The following is a 15,264-nucleotide window of genomic DNA, read 5'->3' on the forward strand; positions in this document are numbered from 1 at the left end:
ACTGCCAATCGTGACAGACCCTGACACCTGACTTCAGTCCCCTGGACTCAAAGTGGAAGAAGAGCTGACTTCAGCAGATTGTCTTCTGGCCTCTGTACAACTAGATGTCAGAAGCACATGGTGCACTCCTTTAATCCCAGTACCCAGGAGGCAGTTCCAGGACAGCCAAGGCTACACAGAGAAACCCTATCTCAAAACTACCCTCTTATCAATGGAAAAAATAAATTAAAAAAAACACACATGAAGAAAATAAATTAGAATCTTAAATATTTTTCAAGTAATTTAAGACTACTGGAAAACATTTTTAGACAGTTTGGCAATGTTTAGTGCATTTTCTATACTCTACTGAAATCAACTTGTAGTTTTTGTTGATGGTGGTATTTCTCATGTTTTAATTTAAGTCAGTGAGTTGTACCTGTTGTACATCTAAGAAGGCTGAGGCAGGAGGACTATGGTTTCTAGAAGTTTAAGACCAGCTGAGCAACATGAAACTCCCTATCTCAGAAAAAAAAACAGTAAATCAGATCCACATATGGGAACATGTGGTAATTTGTCTTTCTGACATGCTAGGATGAAAGCAGTGTGAAACAGCACACTCACTTGTGCGCCTGCGCATATCTGAGCTCACTGGTTGACCCTCCTGGCTTGCCAGCATCTGGAGATCTGCCTATTTCTACCCCTATATAAAATGTTATTATAAAAATCCTCAATATAAGAATTTTCATTTGTACAGCCAAAGCTACACAGAGAAACCCTGTCTCAAAAAAACAAAAAAAAAAGAATTTTCATTTGTATACGTGTTTTGTGTGCATGTATATATATGCATCACATGTATACAGTACCCTCAAAAGTCAGAAGGAGATATCAGATCCTCTGAAACTAGAATTATACATTGTTGTTAACTACTTCATGGGTGCTAAGGAATGAACCTGGTTTTTCTATAAAAATATCAAGGGCTCTTAACCACTGAGCCATCTCTCCAGTCCCTAAGTATTTTTTAAATAAATAGTAAGTTTCATAAAAATCAATGTTTGTGCCAACTAGGGTGGCTCAGTGGATAAAAGTGCTTGCTGTGGAAGGAGAAAATTGACTTCTTAGGGCATCATCTGACCGTCACATGTGTGCTTTGGCATGTGGCACCCATACACGTGCAAATATCATGGACACACAAATAATAAAAATGTAAATAAATTTTAAAATGTTAAGTATGTGAAATCACATTATGCATGTTAGTGTGGGGGCTTTTCATTTCCTTATACAGCTTAAGTAGATTCCAGTTAACTGAGATGATGTCTTTATTCTTTAGCACGTAATGGACACATGACATTTATATTTTAGCAAATATAACCTAATTTCCCTTTTTTCATATAATTTTGTTATTTCTGCTAACTTCATGAAAGAATAATTAAGAGTTATGAAATAAGGGTGTGGTGATATTTTCTTTTGTCTTTCAAGGTTTTGTTTAATGGTAACATACCTATAATATGTTTGCATTTTTTTTCTTCCAAACTTAGAAAATGGCTAGTCGTTAAATACTAGTTTCAAAAAATAATTACTTGAGATCTTTGGCAGAATTCCTGTCTTTTAATCCTTTAAAAAGTCAGTATTCTGTATAAAATAAACTCAGTGGATTTCATTCCATTTTTACTTAACAAAACTTTATCTTGAAAATATTTAAATAGAAGCCAGGCGTGATGGTGCATGTCTTTAATCCCAGCACTTGGTAGGCAGAGGCAGGTGGATCTCTGAGTTTGAGACAAGCTTGGTCTACAGCGCAAGTTTCAGGACAGCCAGGACTATACAGAGAAACTCTGTCTCAAAAAATAAAAAATAAAATAAAATAAAGCAAACAAACAGTTAAATCGCCCTGGCTTAAAGTTATTTGATTGGCTTCCACTCTAGATAATATCTTAATAAGTGAAAGGCATTTTACTAATTGACATGTATATTGTTTGTGTTGTGAATATGATCACTTAATAATTTCTGTTTCATAATTGGAAGTAAAACTTTTTCCAGTAATTTTATATGTTTCTTGAATACTTTTTACAGTTATTTTAAATTTTGTGTTTATATATCAGAAGGTAGTACAAAAATTCATTCTATTTTTTTCTATATAGAGTTCAGCTCATGGAGACATTTTCTCCCTGACACATTTATTCTCTTACCTGGTAACACACTGTAACTTGATTCTACTCCACGATTACTTAGAAGTGATTCTATGTTTTCCTCTATACTGTAATCAGAGTTGGCCATGGGTAACCTAGCATCTGGTGCAGCAGTGGTTTGCTGAACTTCAAGCTGTGTGGTGGCTCTGGGGTGGAATGAAGAGCTTTTCCTGAGTCTTCTCTGGTCCATCCTCCTTCTTTGCCTCCTAGTACTTAGTTCACAATCAGTTTCAAAAACAATAAGCAGAATGAGACAAAACAAAACCACTCTCTTCATATTTGATTTTTTTTTTCACCAATGAACTTCTAAAAGGAAACAAAATTTAAAGTTGTTAGTAACTCTATTCTTACTTCTGGAAGTTGACTTAGTTGTCTTTGGGGGCCACAGAAGTCTTTGAGGAGCAGCACCAGTGTGATGTGTGGTCTGGATCCTGCAGTTTACTGCTGGGTCAGAGTTTGGAATATCTGTCTTTCTAGTCTGGGCTTGAGCCAAGTTTTTCTATAAAGGACCAAATAGTAAATATCTAACCCTTTATGGATTATTTGTTCTCTGTCTTAACTATTCAGTTCTGCTATTGTAGTCTGGAATTAGCCATAGATGTTAGTTGACTGTGACTGTGTTCCAGTAAAATGAAAATGCCTACAGCAGCAGACCCATTGGACCCCCAAATGCCAGAGTTTGAGCAGTCTTTGTCTGTTAGGGTGCTCTATGGTTATCACCCACAACTCTTCTGACACTTTCATCACTAGCTAGTTTTCTCTGCTGGAGAGTAGTGTGCATGGTTATCCTTTATAAAAATAGCTGTAGAACAGCACACTCTTTTGTGGACTTGTGCATATCAAGGCAAGAGGTCAACACCAGGTGACTTCCTCAGTCTGAATCCAGAGCTCACAAGTTGACTCTCCTGGCTTGCCAGCATCTGGAGATCTGCCTGTCTCCACCCCAACTCCACCCAGCACTACAATTACAGCTGTGAGATCTTCATGGATTTGCAGTAAACACTTTACCCATTTCTGAGCCATTTCCTCAGCCCAGAACTTTTTTTTATTTTTAAGGGAAGGTGAAGCATTTCATGAAGGAATGTGCATACAGGCACATGGACATGTGAGGACCACCTCAGTGACATCCTCAGAAATGCTGTTTGCTTCCTTTGATAGAGGGTCTTTCATTGACCTCAGACTTAACAAATTAGGCCAGACTGTCTAGACGTTGAGTGTCAGGGAGCCTTAGGTCCCCAACTCTAGTGGGATTACATATCATTGCATCTTGTTTTATGTGGGCTCTGGGAACCCTAACTCAAGTGGTCTACCAAACAAGCCATCCTTTCAGCACCAGGATGAGTAATTTCAAGAATAGTTCAGTTCCCTGTGAAACTGTATGTAATGAAACTGAAAAATGAACTTGAGAAATATGTTTTTAGGCACTTTTGATCTGGCAGCAATATTGGGGACAGATAGGCTGGTGGAGTAGGCATAGGTGAAGTAAGTATCATGGACAGAGAAGAATCACCTCCACAGTGACCACAGGGCTGCATCCAGATGCTTCAAAATCAGCTCTACCTTCCAGGCAGGACTAGCACATTTTCACAGGTTCTCGGGTCAGCAGGCAGCTTTCTTTAGTGTTCCTCTTCAGCTTGGCCTGAAGCCCTTCATAGCCCACTCCTTGTTTTAGTGTTCCAGAAATAAAGAGCTCCTGCACCAAGTCTAACATCTATTCCTTATGAAAATTCACTGGTTTAGTAGTAAGAGGGTACTTGTTTCATATAGTAAATACCATTCATGGGAAGCTTACAACAAACATTATTCACAGTGAAATATTTAATTTTCTCATAAAGAACTAAAACAAGGACATCTCTCTTACTACTTCTCCTAGTGCTCTGCTGGATTTTCTAGCCAGTGTAATGGCACAATACAAGGAAACAAAGGACACCTGAGGGCTCCAGGAAGCTGTTACTCTACCTTTCAATAAAACCTGGACTGCCCTTAAAAAATCCCGACTGTGAGAACTTTTACCTTTGCAGTTCCTTGTATCGTTTAAATTCTTCAAGTTCCAATGTTGAAATTTTATTAAAATCTAAATGAAGCTCCAGTAAAGTTGGTGGTAGGCCTAAAAAGAAAGGTATGTTAGACAAAGTAAGGCCAGGCTTCAGTGACTGTTTCCCAGATTGTGGAATTAGGCAGGTATTTCAAATGCTTTCTTTTAAAAAAAAAAAAATTGATTACAGAAGTTTTCAACCATACTCAAAAGTAGAAAGTATTTCATGAACCACCATACTGTTGTCCTGCTTCAACAACTAGCCTCATGTTTCCACTTCATCTCTCTCTCTTACTTACTTACAGGCTTATACAGTCACTTTCTGGCAGGAGTTTAGCTGAAATCTACTGTGTGATGAAATTGTACCTGTGAATACTTCACTAGGTGCCTGATTAAGTCATATTTTTGTTTAGTTTTTACATAACCACCTTATAATATTCTGCAAAATTGACAGCAATCCTCTATCATCTAATATTCTTTTCCTCGGTTCTCCTAAGTTGTCTTCCATTGTTTTAAAGTCTTCCTTGGATGTGATGTCCCACACCTACGTCCTCAGCACCTGAGAGCTGAGGTGGGAAGATTACCAATTCAGAGGCTGCCTGGATATCACGTGAGACCCTGTCTCAGAAGCAAACAGCCCAAGGACTGAGATTGTAGCTAAGTGGAAGGCCCAAGTTTGAGTCCCAGATTTTGAGTATTAACAATTAATTGACAATTAATATACAGCTGTGTAATGGTGGCAGATGCCTTTGATCCTAGCACTCGGGAGGCAGGGGTGGGTGGTTCTCTGAGGGCAGCGGGCTACACAGAGAAACCCTGTCTTGAAATAACAAAAAATACAGATTGTAGATAAATAACATTTTATAATCTCTAGAAATGTATTGTCAATGAGAAACAGGAGATAGATGCTGACAGATCTAAATATGTTTTTTCAATGAAAGTTAAGATTTATGATTTTAATTCTTAGCAATTATAAACCAATATTTGTTGAAAAATCGTTTAGACAAGAAGAAGTAAAATAGCTTTATTCACAAATGTAGAAAATCTTGTGGAATCTAAAAAGCTCTTAAATTTTAAAAGGTTCCTGTAACCAACAAGAAAAATCAGTCAGCTTTCAGGATATAAGATCAATCTATAAAATTCAAGATTATTTCTGTATGATATCAAAAAATAGAAGCTAAGTCACTGTCATTTTGTAATAGCATATAATCTGAATTATTAGTGAATATCTTATAGAAGGTGGACAAGGTGTCTGCTCTGAAAAATCAACTCTAAAGTACCGCTGAAAGAAATGGACTGAGGCCTTTGTTAGGAAAATGTTTACCCTCTATATGGATGAGATGACAGAAGGTTACTAAATTCTCAGTTCTCCCCACATTGATGTCCATACACTTGTCACAAATCCAGTTCTAATTCTACCATGCTGTTTTGGTAAAAATTCGCCAGCTGACCCAGGCATGGTGGCACACATCTGTAATCCAGTCAGATGTAGGAGGATTGAAAGTAGAGGTCAGCCTGGGTGACAAGACTCCATCCCAGCATAAAATTCTAGCTTATGGTAGAGTTTCTGTAAAGCACGCACAACACCCTGGATTCAGACCCTAGTTATTTTTTTTTAAAGGTAAAAGAAGGGCTTGTGAGACGACTCAGCATGTAAAGGTGCTTGCCAAAAGCCAACAGCGAGTTCCATCCCTGCAACCCACATGGGAGGAGAGAGAAAATACTCCCAACAGTTGGCCTTCTACCTCTACATGTGCTCTGTGGCATGTGTGTGCATGCACATTCACATGCACACACAATAAATAAATGTTTAAAATGAAATTATAAAATGTGAAAATGTTTGGTGACACATAAAATCTTACAGTTTCACTGGAACACAGCATGCTTGTTTAGTTATGTATTGTTGTGTCTTTGTACCACAAGCCAGGATCATGCCTGCAAAATGGAAAGTAATTTATACTCAAGAGCATACATTTTCCATTCAGAGCTTAAAGCACTGCTTTGGAATTGGGGATGATTTGTCCCCCAAGGGACAGATAGCAATGTCTGGAGATATTTTCAGTCATCATAGTTAGTAGCGGCTCTACAGTATCTAGTATAAAGAGGCAGGGTGTGCTACTGATCACCCTGCAGGATATAGTCTTCTACAGCAAAAAGTTAGCTGAGCATATTGGAGATGCTGAAGTTGACAGCCTTGATTGGGAGGAATAGTTAATGTAGGATTTCATAACTACACTCACATGCTATTATAAGCAGTACATGCTGCAGTTCATTGAATAAAGTCAATGATTCATTATCAAAAGGAAGAGTGGGAAATTATCGTGTTCTAATATGATAACCTCCTTCCTAAAGTTTTTCTCCTAACTCCAGACTTTTCATTGTATCTGTTTCCAATTCTAGAACTTAAGAGGAATAACCCAGATTCATTATCCTGTCTTGAATATCTGCCAGGTATAGCAGTACTGTGGGTATCACTGTCCATATCAAGGATATACCTTATATATTCCAAAGTGTTGGTTCTCCTCCCTTCATTCTGGTAGTTCTTTTCCTATTTCTGGGGATTGAACCCAAGATCCTCCACATTCTAGGTAACCACTCTGCTCCTGAGCTGACACCTCCAACCTTTTCTTCACTTTGAGATAGTGTCATTAAGTTACCAATACGGCCTCAAACTTGAAGCCCTTCTGCCTCAGGCTCCAAGAAAAAAGCAAGTGCCACAGCGTTTCTGTTGTGATCAGGTAGCACTGCTGTTCCCTAGCATTCTACACGGGCCAAGTGCTGATTCATTGTATACAGCTCTCCCTGACCCTCTGATGTCTACATCTCCAGTAACAGAGAATCCCTGTGTCCTCTGCCCTCACCACCTGTGTCCATACAGCACTGCTGGAAAGTTCTTCCTTTGGCCAAGCTTGTCTAAATGATAGCCCATAAGAGATTAAAGATGAAAAACATGTCCACAGTTTTTCAATTCATATTTTAATCAATGCTTTTAATATAAATTTACATTTGTAAAAATGATACCTGAGTAAAAAAACAAAATGGTACATAAGTGCGTGCAACTGAAAAGTTGTCCTACTTACAGTTCATTACAAGCATACACAAATATTTGTTTCAGGGACCAAAGGATGACTATTTGGGGCTTTGAGGTCCATAGTCTATGTCACAGCCTCTCAGCTTTCCTCTTAAGGGCCCAGAGTAATGCTCAGTACCATCTGAACAGGTGGGCCAAGCAATCTTCTGATAGTGCTGTGTTCAGAAAACAGAATTTGTTATGTGGACCATGTTTTTCCAGCTCCAAATTCAGTATATCCTTTATGGCTTCTTCTAACTACATATGCTCACTTATACATTTAAATGTTGTATATTATGTATAAATTAAATATGTATTTAAATGAAAAATGGGAACTGGTGGATACACATGTCAGTGTATTCAAAAACAGTCTACTCAAGCCTGTTTTCATCCTATACTTAACAAATTTGGTATCTGAATTTTAACATTTTTCTCTCTTAGTTTTTTTGAAACAGGTTCTATTACGGGCTAGGCTGTTCTTTCACCTTTCTATGTAGCTGAAGTTCTCCTTGAATTCCTCATCTTTCTGCCTCTCCATTCCAAGTACTGCGGTTACAGGTATATATCCTGTGCCAGGCTACTTGAACATTCTTAGTCATACATCCTCTGGAAGCATTGTAATATTCTCAATTTTATTTTTAATTTTACAAATAACATATTAGTAGAGTCTCTATTTTTTAACTTTTCCATTTTGGTCTTTTATGTTGGTTGACATTTATAAATTACCTTGGTCAGGCTTATTAATCAACCTTAAAGCTATGCTATATGCCTATACAAGATCAGAACTATCATACTTTCTTGGTGCTTTTATCATTAGATAGAGCCTTTCTGCATCTCTACCAGTGTTCTAGTAAGATCTACTTTGTCTAATATTAATGAAGCTACCTTCTTTTGGTAATGTGTGCTTGGCAATTTTGTATCATTTTGCTTTCAGCCTTTCCATAGTATGTTTTTCATATGTTCTTTGATTTATAATGTAGTCTGACAATCTTTGTATTTGATAGGAACAAGAAATCTATTTATACTTTGTTATACCTTTACCTCTTCCAAGCAATTCAAGAGCAGGATGGCTTTGATTCCAGTTATTCAATTCTGGAATAAAAGCAATTTTCATCATACACTTTTAAAAAACACATATATTTTCCATATATGTTAAACATAGTATATCTTTTTTTAAAAGATTTATTTATTTATTTTATGTATATGAGTGCCCTATCTGCATGTATGCCTGCATGCCAGAAGAGGGCATCAGAACTCATTACTGATGGTTGTGAGCCACCATGTGGTTGCTGGGAATTGAACTCAGGACCTCTGGAAGAGCAGTCCATGCTCTTAACCACTGAACCATCTCTCCAGCCCCATAGTATATCTTGAAAAGATGATTATTTTTCAGGATGTCAGTATATCTCAGTGAATATTTCCCATCAAACCTGACAACATACATTTGATCCCAGGAAATCCCACATAGAAGGAAAGACTGACTCCCCCCCCCCACATTGTCCTCTGACCTTCACAAGTATACCATTCCACACATGTACAAGCACACTAAACACATGTAGACAAAAGATGGTTGTCATTGCTTTGTATTGTACCATTTAAGACCACACTTTGTGAACCTCTTCACTTACCAAGATTTGGGGCAGATTCTCTTTTGTAAGAATCTGGCCTATGTTGTAGGGTATTTAACAGCAGTTCTGGCCTCTTTCACCATCACCTTCCCCCAGTTATGACAACCAAGAATACTTCCAGACATTGCCAAATGACCTGCTCCCCATCTGAGAACTCCTAACACTTGAACTCTTTCCTCATGTCCTTTCCTGTATCTCTGGATTTTTTATTCAGATTTTCCAAAAGTGTCTTAAGGTAATTTATTCTGTGCAGTTCTATTGAAGAGCAACTCTTTTAAAAAAAAAAAAAAAACTAGAAATGATTTCATACTACCTTAATTCTGAAAGCACATGTTCGCTGCATAGATTTCAGGTTAATAGTGCCTAGCATTTACAGATCCCATTCCTGCCTTTTTGTTTGTATTGATTCTACTTTTGTTGTTGTTGTTGCTGCTGCTGCTGCTGCTGTTTCAAAGAGGGCCTCATGTATCCCATGCTGTCCTCAAGCTTACTGTATGACCATAGAGGACCTTGACTTTTTCATCCTTTTGCCTACATTTCCCAAGTGCAGGGATCACAGGAGTATGCCACAATGCCTTCCTTTGTAGGTTCAATTGAGAAGCCTTGACTCAATCAAACTACTTTAAAAATAGCATTCTTTTTCTGGCCACTTTGGATGTTCATCTTGGCTTTTAGATGTTCTTCTCTGGTACACATAAAAGGTGTGGCTCTCTTGTTTCTATTACATTTGGGATTCATGATATATTTTGAATACATACTGAATTCTGGGGGCTCAAGACAGAAAGGTTTCTCTGTGTAGCCCTGGCTGACCTGAAACTTACTCTGTAGACCAGGCTGTCCTGGAACTAACAGAGATCCATCTACCTTTACTTCCCAGTGTTGGGATTAAAGGCATGCATCAACCATCTGCATGCTAAACCTTTTTTTTTTTTGTCAAATTTGGGTGTTTGTTTTGTTTTGTTTTCGTGTTGTCGTTGTTCTCTTCAGCCCTTGGCTCTTCACATATGCTTTAGTGCTTTTTTTTCTTAGAACTCCAGTGATTTGTGCAATAACCATTCCATTGTCTTCCATGTCACTTTCTCTTTATGGTATTCTTTTGTTCTTCTGTTGTCACATGATTCATCCTCACGATTCTAAGTGAGCTGGTTTTTTAAATGCATTATTAAATTCATCTGTTGGCCTCTTTGTTTCTTTTATTGTATTTCTTAGTAAATTATTTTTATTGTTTTCAATTCTATACTACAACTTATAATACTCTTTGAACATTTAATTATGTTTGTTTTAAAGTCTGTCTGAAGATCAGGTTTTCTGAGTCCTCTTTTTGACTGTACCTATCATCTGTTCTTTGGAATTTTAGTTGTGGTCTTTTTTTTTTTCCTTTATCTGATGTCCTTCAAATTCATGCCAGAAATTATATAAAATCTCATCAAATGTTTGAAACTAGGATGATGTATTTTCTGCTTAAAGATTTTCATGCTTTGAGTGTAGTATTACAGACACTGTCAATAATGCATCGAGTGATTTGCAGCTGGACATCACCGTATCCAATATCATCACACCATGGGTTTAGTTTTGCTAATGTCACAAGCACCGATGTCATCACCCCAACTGCTTGGCCCTCGTCTTTGTTTGTGTTTCTCCCCAGCCTTGTGAAGCTATTTTAAAACTCTGTTAACCTCTTCTGGAATCCACAGATGTTTCTAGAAGCAAAGCTGTTTCAGACCTGACACAGTCTGACTTTCAGTCTTATTCCAGCACTGGCTCTGCTGTTTTTCTCATCTTCCTGATTGTTCTCAGCAGATGAGTAGACCTGTTTTCCTTGCCAGAGGAAGTGTCTTCAGATTCCTTTTGTTCTTTGCAGAAATATGTATTTCCTACTCTTAAATGTGGTAAAAATTTGTGAATCTTAAATGTCTGAAAATACTCTGTTTGGTTAAAGCTAGAATTATAGCTTCAAAATCATTTTCCCTGAATACTTTTCAGATACTGATCATTTCCCTTTCACACACTTTGTTTTCCTTTTGCTTTTGCTTTGATACAAGGTCTTGCTATATAGCCATGGCTAACCTAGAGCCAACAATGTAGACTAGCCTAACCTTGAACTTGTGGTTATCCTCCTGTCATTGCCTCCAAGTGTTAGGGTTGCAGGTGTTAGCTACCACACCCAACTTGGTCCATTCTTGTTGTGTTATGGAGAAGTCAACTTGAATTCAATTCTCATCCCTTTATAGGAAGGTTTTTTATTCTGCCTTCCTTTGGAAATGTTCTAATTTTTAGTATGTCTTTAACATTCATAAGTTTTGCTATGAGCTAGTAATAAATTATTGATTTTTCCTTCTTGAAATTCTTTAAACCCTAAAACTTAATTTCTCTGATGAACTTTTTGTTAATTCTTTCCCATGCTTATTCAAAGATCCCCCCCCCCCATCCTCCACTCTTCCCCTAACCCTGGGAATGAAGCTATGGCATTAGGGGTGTTAGACAAGCACCATACCCCTGAGCTTCTCTCCCAGCCCCGTCCATCCTCCATCTTTAAATTGATCCCATTCTTCTCTTGAGTGACTCCCCTTTTCTGTCTTACCAGGAGCTCTTCTTACTTCCCAGTGCAGCTGTATAGCCATATGTAGGAAGGTGTGTGTGTGTGTGTGTGTGTGTGTGTGTGTGTGTGTGTGTGTGTCTGTGTGTGTGTGTGTCTGTCTGTGTCTGTGTGTCTGTGTGTCTGTGTGTGTCTGTGTGTGTTACTAACATACCTTCTATTTTCTAGGAACTTGAGAGACAAGAAGGCACAATGTTTATTTGGCTTCCCCTCTTGAATCTCAGTAGTTCTTTTTGTAGCTTCATCTGCTAAAATCTCCTCCTAAACCAGGCTTTACCTGGTTTCATCCATGTGGATTTGCCCTTAAATCATCTGAACTCAGCAGCTAGCAGCCCTCAGGGATGTCTTCATGTAAAGTCCACCATCAAACTTTTGTTCAAGATATTTGTATAAGTATTCCAGTCATTTGAAAATCATTACTGTAGGTCACTGAAATTAAATCATGCTTAAACATTTTATGACCTCCTTTAGTTTGAAGAGAACTAGTCTGCACAGTGTAAAAGAACAGGCTTATTGGTACCTGAGGTCAGCTCTTTTTTTTTTTTTTTTTTTTTTTTTTTTTTTTTTTTTTTTTTTTTTTTGGTTTTTTGAGACAGGGTTTCCCTGTATAGCCCTGGCTATCCTGGAACTCACTCTGTAGACCAGGCTGGCCTCGAACTCAGAAATCCACCTGCCTCTGCCTCCCAAGTGCTGGGATTAAAAGCGTGCGCCACCACCGCCCGGCTTTTTTTTTTTTTTTTTTTTTAAAAAGATTTATTTATTTTTTAATTTATGACTACATTGCAGCTGACTTCAGATACACCAGAAGAGTGCGCTGGATCCCATTACAGATGGTTGTAAGCCACATGCGGTTGCTGGGAATTGAACTCAGGACCTCTGGAAGAGCAGTTAGTGCTCTTAACCACTGAGCCATCTCCCCAACCCCAGGTCAGCTCTTATAATGAGGTAATGTAGGGAAGCAGGAGCAGCAGCAGCAATGAAAACAGAAGCTGGAGGGCGGGTAACACTGGGTTTCTTAAGTAGGACATTGGGCCCTGATGGACATATGACAGATGTTCTGCATCCTGTACACATGTACACTGACTTTGTTTGTTTGTTTGTTTGTTTGTTTTGACAGTTATATGTTCAGTAGATGAGGGTCATGAAAGCTCTCAGTTTGGACCTCAGGACTCTCTGGATAGTCTCCAGAGGTCTCCCATGAAGGTGAAGTGTGCCATCCCTGGGCCTCCCATAAGCATCCACTTGTCAAGGGATTATGAGTGTTAGGATACAGTGCCTGCTCAGCTAGATGACACACTCTCCCAGGGTTGTGATCCTGAGACTCATCTCTTAGTCTCCCTATTCCAAATGAACTCATTTCTGTCTAATTTAGAAATCTAAATAGATTTGTACAGAAATAAATTGGCAGAGCTGTCTTAATTTTAACAAAACCAGGATCTAGTTTAAGTAAAATTTAAGAAATGGCCCTGTATTCTGATTGATATTCAGTGGTTTATAGAATTTTGCATTTTGTTTAATTTTTAATAAGCAACTTTATACTTATATGTCTAAAAACTCTAATCACAATGTCATTTTCATCAAGTAATGTTTTTGCTTTTTTGACCTTTTATGTTTGTCCAGATGTTGAATATGATCTATAAACTTTAAGTAGCTCATTTTCTCCATTAAAATTTCTTATCACTTGTTTTAAGGAAACTTTAATGCTATCTATAATTTTGAATATATCTGTGAAGTCACAAATTATCATCCTTCATGTTATTACCAGACTTAAACTGGAAAATGCTTTTAACTGAAAACATATTTTCCTTTAGAACTTAAGGACTGAGAAAATGAAAGTTTCTAGTCAGTTGATACTTCTACTCGTCACATAATTCTATCTAAACATATGACAATAGCTCATAATTCCTTAACATTTGAACTACTGGGAAATGATCATCCTGCAAAGAAACAATCATACAATATAAAACATACCTTTAACTTTTCATCTGTTAGTACAGAGTTAATTTTCTTAAAGATTAAACATATTTGCACGCAAAATACCCAGATATTAAAGCCATGCCACATACTGTAGTAGAAACTTAAAATTTAAAACATGTTTACCTGGAAATCTAAACTAAGTAGCTTTGCTTGGTGTCATTTATGTCTCCCGCTGAAAGTGAAACAAAAAACGAGAACTTTCTTTAAAAACAAAGAAGAGAAGGGAATGTTGAAAGTGTTAGCTGACTTCTTAGTAAAATCTAAAAGAACTGCTTCCCTTGGGATAAACGCCTTTCAGTTCTTTGTGTGGAAAATCAGCCAAAAAAGTAACCAGGGAAAATGGTTACCAAGGGAAAAAAAATTTTTTTTAATCACAGGAAAAGTGGAAAACATCAGCTGGAGTTGGGCGGGGTGGGGGTAAGGGACATTTCCTTTGCAGGCTGAAAAGGCAGAAAAAAAAATCTGTGACTTTCATAGGCTATTTCCATAAAATATTGCATGAATATTGACGTTCAAACAATCCAACATACCACTGGAGATGTGTCAGGGTTCTAGGGGTGGTATTCTCATCACCTAAAACCTGTATGTATCTCCAATCCTGTTTAAATTGGGTTAAATTTCTCCATATTAAGAAAACAAAAACTGGTTACATATTAATTCCATTAGATTATGTAATTTCAGTAGCTGGGTGGTAGTACACACCAGTAATCACAGCACTTGAGAAGTAAAAACACTGGGAGTTTTAAGATCATTCTGGGCTACATATGGACTTAGATCTAACATAGGCTACATAAGACCCTGTCTACAAAAAAATATTAATCTCATATATATGAAATACATATATCTGTATCTCTGGCTGACTTGGAACTCATTATGTAAAGCCAGGCTGCACTTGAACTCACAGAGGATCTGCCTGCCTCCCTATCACAGACCTAGGATGAAAGGTATGGAGCATTACACCTAGGTCATTGTGTGTGTGCGCGCGCACGCGCGTGTGTGTGTGTGTGTGTGTGTGTGTGTGTGTGGCTGTGTCTGGCTGTGTCTGGCTGTGTGTCTGAGTGTCTGTGCACATGTGTAGACACACAGATTTGACATTTAGAAATAATAAAGACAAAGACTTAACATACTTGCAGATGGTGGTAAATCATAAGTGACTTATGTAGTGAATGATACTTACCTCTGCATATCAAATTTGGAAACAAGAAAATTGTGAATAAATACCTTTGTATTTTTTAAAGGAATTTATTTTTTCAATTAAAAAGTCATTACAAAAAGAAAAAGAAAGCAATTCAGCTGACCAATGAAGCAAGAAAAGCATTAAATTAGAAGTTCATAGACTACAAAATGCTATTTGTTGGTGAAAGGCAGGAAGTAGTTTTTCAACATCAAAAATGGTCAGGAAGTATTCATTAAAATGTGTACTATCACTCCTAGTGTGGAATGCTGAGACAGAGCATAGAGCTAGAGCATGAACATTATTATTCTCAAAAATAATTCCAAATAATTCTCACAAACCTAGTAATCATCAATCACATTTGGAACATGCTGTTTTGTTGGAGGGAAACTGTATTCGTGGCATGGCTGTGTGTGGTAAACAGAAATGGTTCTATTGAGGACAGCTAGCTAATAAAGAGCAGTACTGTCTGCCCACAAGTCACCTCAAGAAATCCATTATAGGAACATTGTTCTGTGCAGAGATGTGCCTTCAGGGTAGTGCTTTGAAGTGCTCTAACTATGGACTTGATTTAAAAAAAAAAGTAACCCAATTGTATATTTAGAACAATGGATTACAA

The 15,264-nt window shown here is 37.6% G+C and overlaps 2 protein-coding genes across 5 annotated transcripts in view; one reads left to right on the forward strand and one right to left on the reverse strand.

Moving 5' to 3' along the window:
* Positions 1–13,807, reverse strand: part of Ecm2 (extracellular matrix protein 2) — a 35,138-nt gene extending 21,331 nt beyond the window's left edge. For 2 of the 3 annotated variants that reach the window (XM_028763139.1, XM_028763137.1), the window contains exons 1-3: positions 13,595–13,807; positions 4,179–4,272; positions 2,166–2,471 (exon numbers count right to left, since the gene is read on the reverse strand). In XM_028763139.1, the coding sequence (XP_028618972.1) occupies positions 2,166–2,442 (277 nt within the window). In that variant the 5' untranslated portion in view covers positions 2,443–2,471; positions 4,179–4,272; positions 13,595–13,807. Of the gene's footprint in view, positions 1–2,165; positions 2,472–4,178; positions 4,273–8,305; positions 8,340–13,594 lie in introns of those variants that run through there. The other variant, XM_028763138.1, reaches the window with a different exon arrangement.
* Positions 1–15,264, forward strand: part of Cenpp (centromere protein P) — a 180,082-nt gene that overhangs the window by 128,271 nt on the left and 36,547 nt on the right. The gene's annotated exons all lie outside the window — the stretch shown is intronic.

Source organism: Grammomys surdaster, unplaced genomic scaffold, assembly GCF_004785775.1.
Source record: "Grammomys surdaster isolate TR1022 unplaced genomic scaffold, NIH_TR_1.0 137, whole genome shotgun sequence".
Lineage (NCBI taxonomy): Eukaryota > Metazoa > Chordata > Mammalia > Rodentia > Muridae > Grammomys > Grammomys surdaster.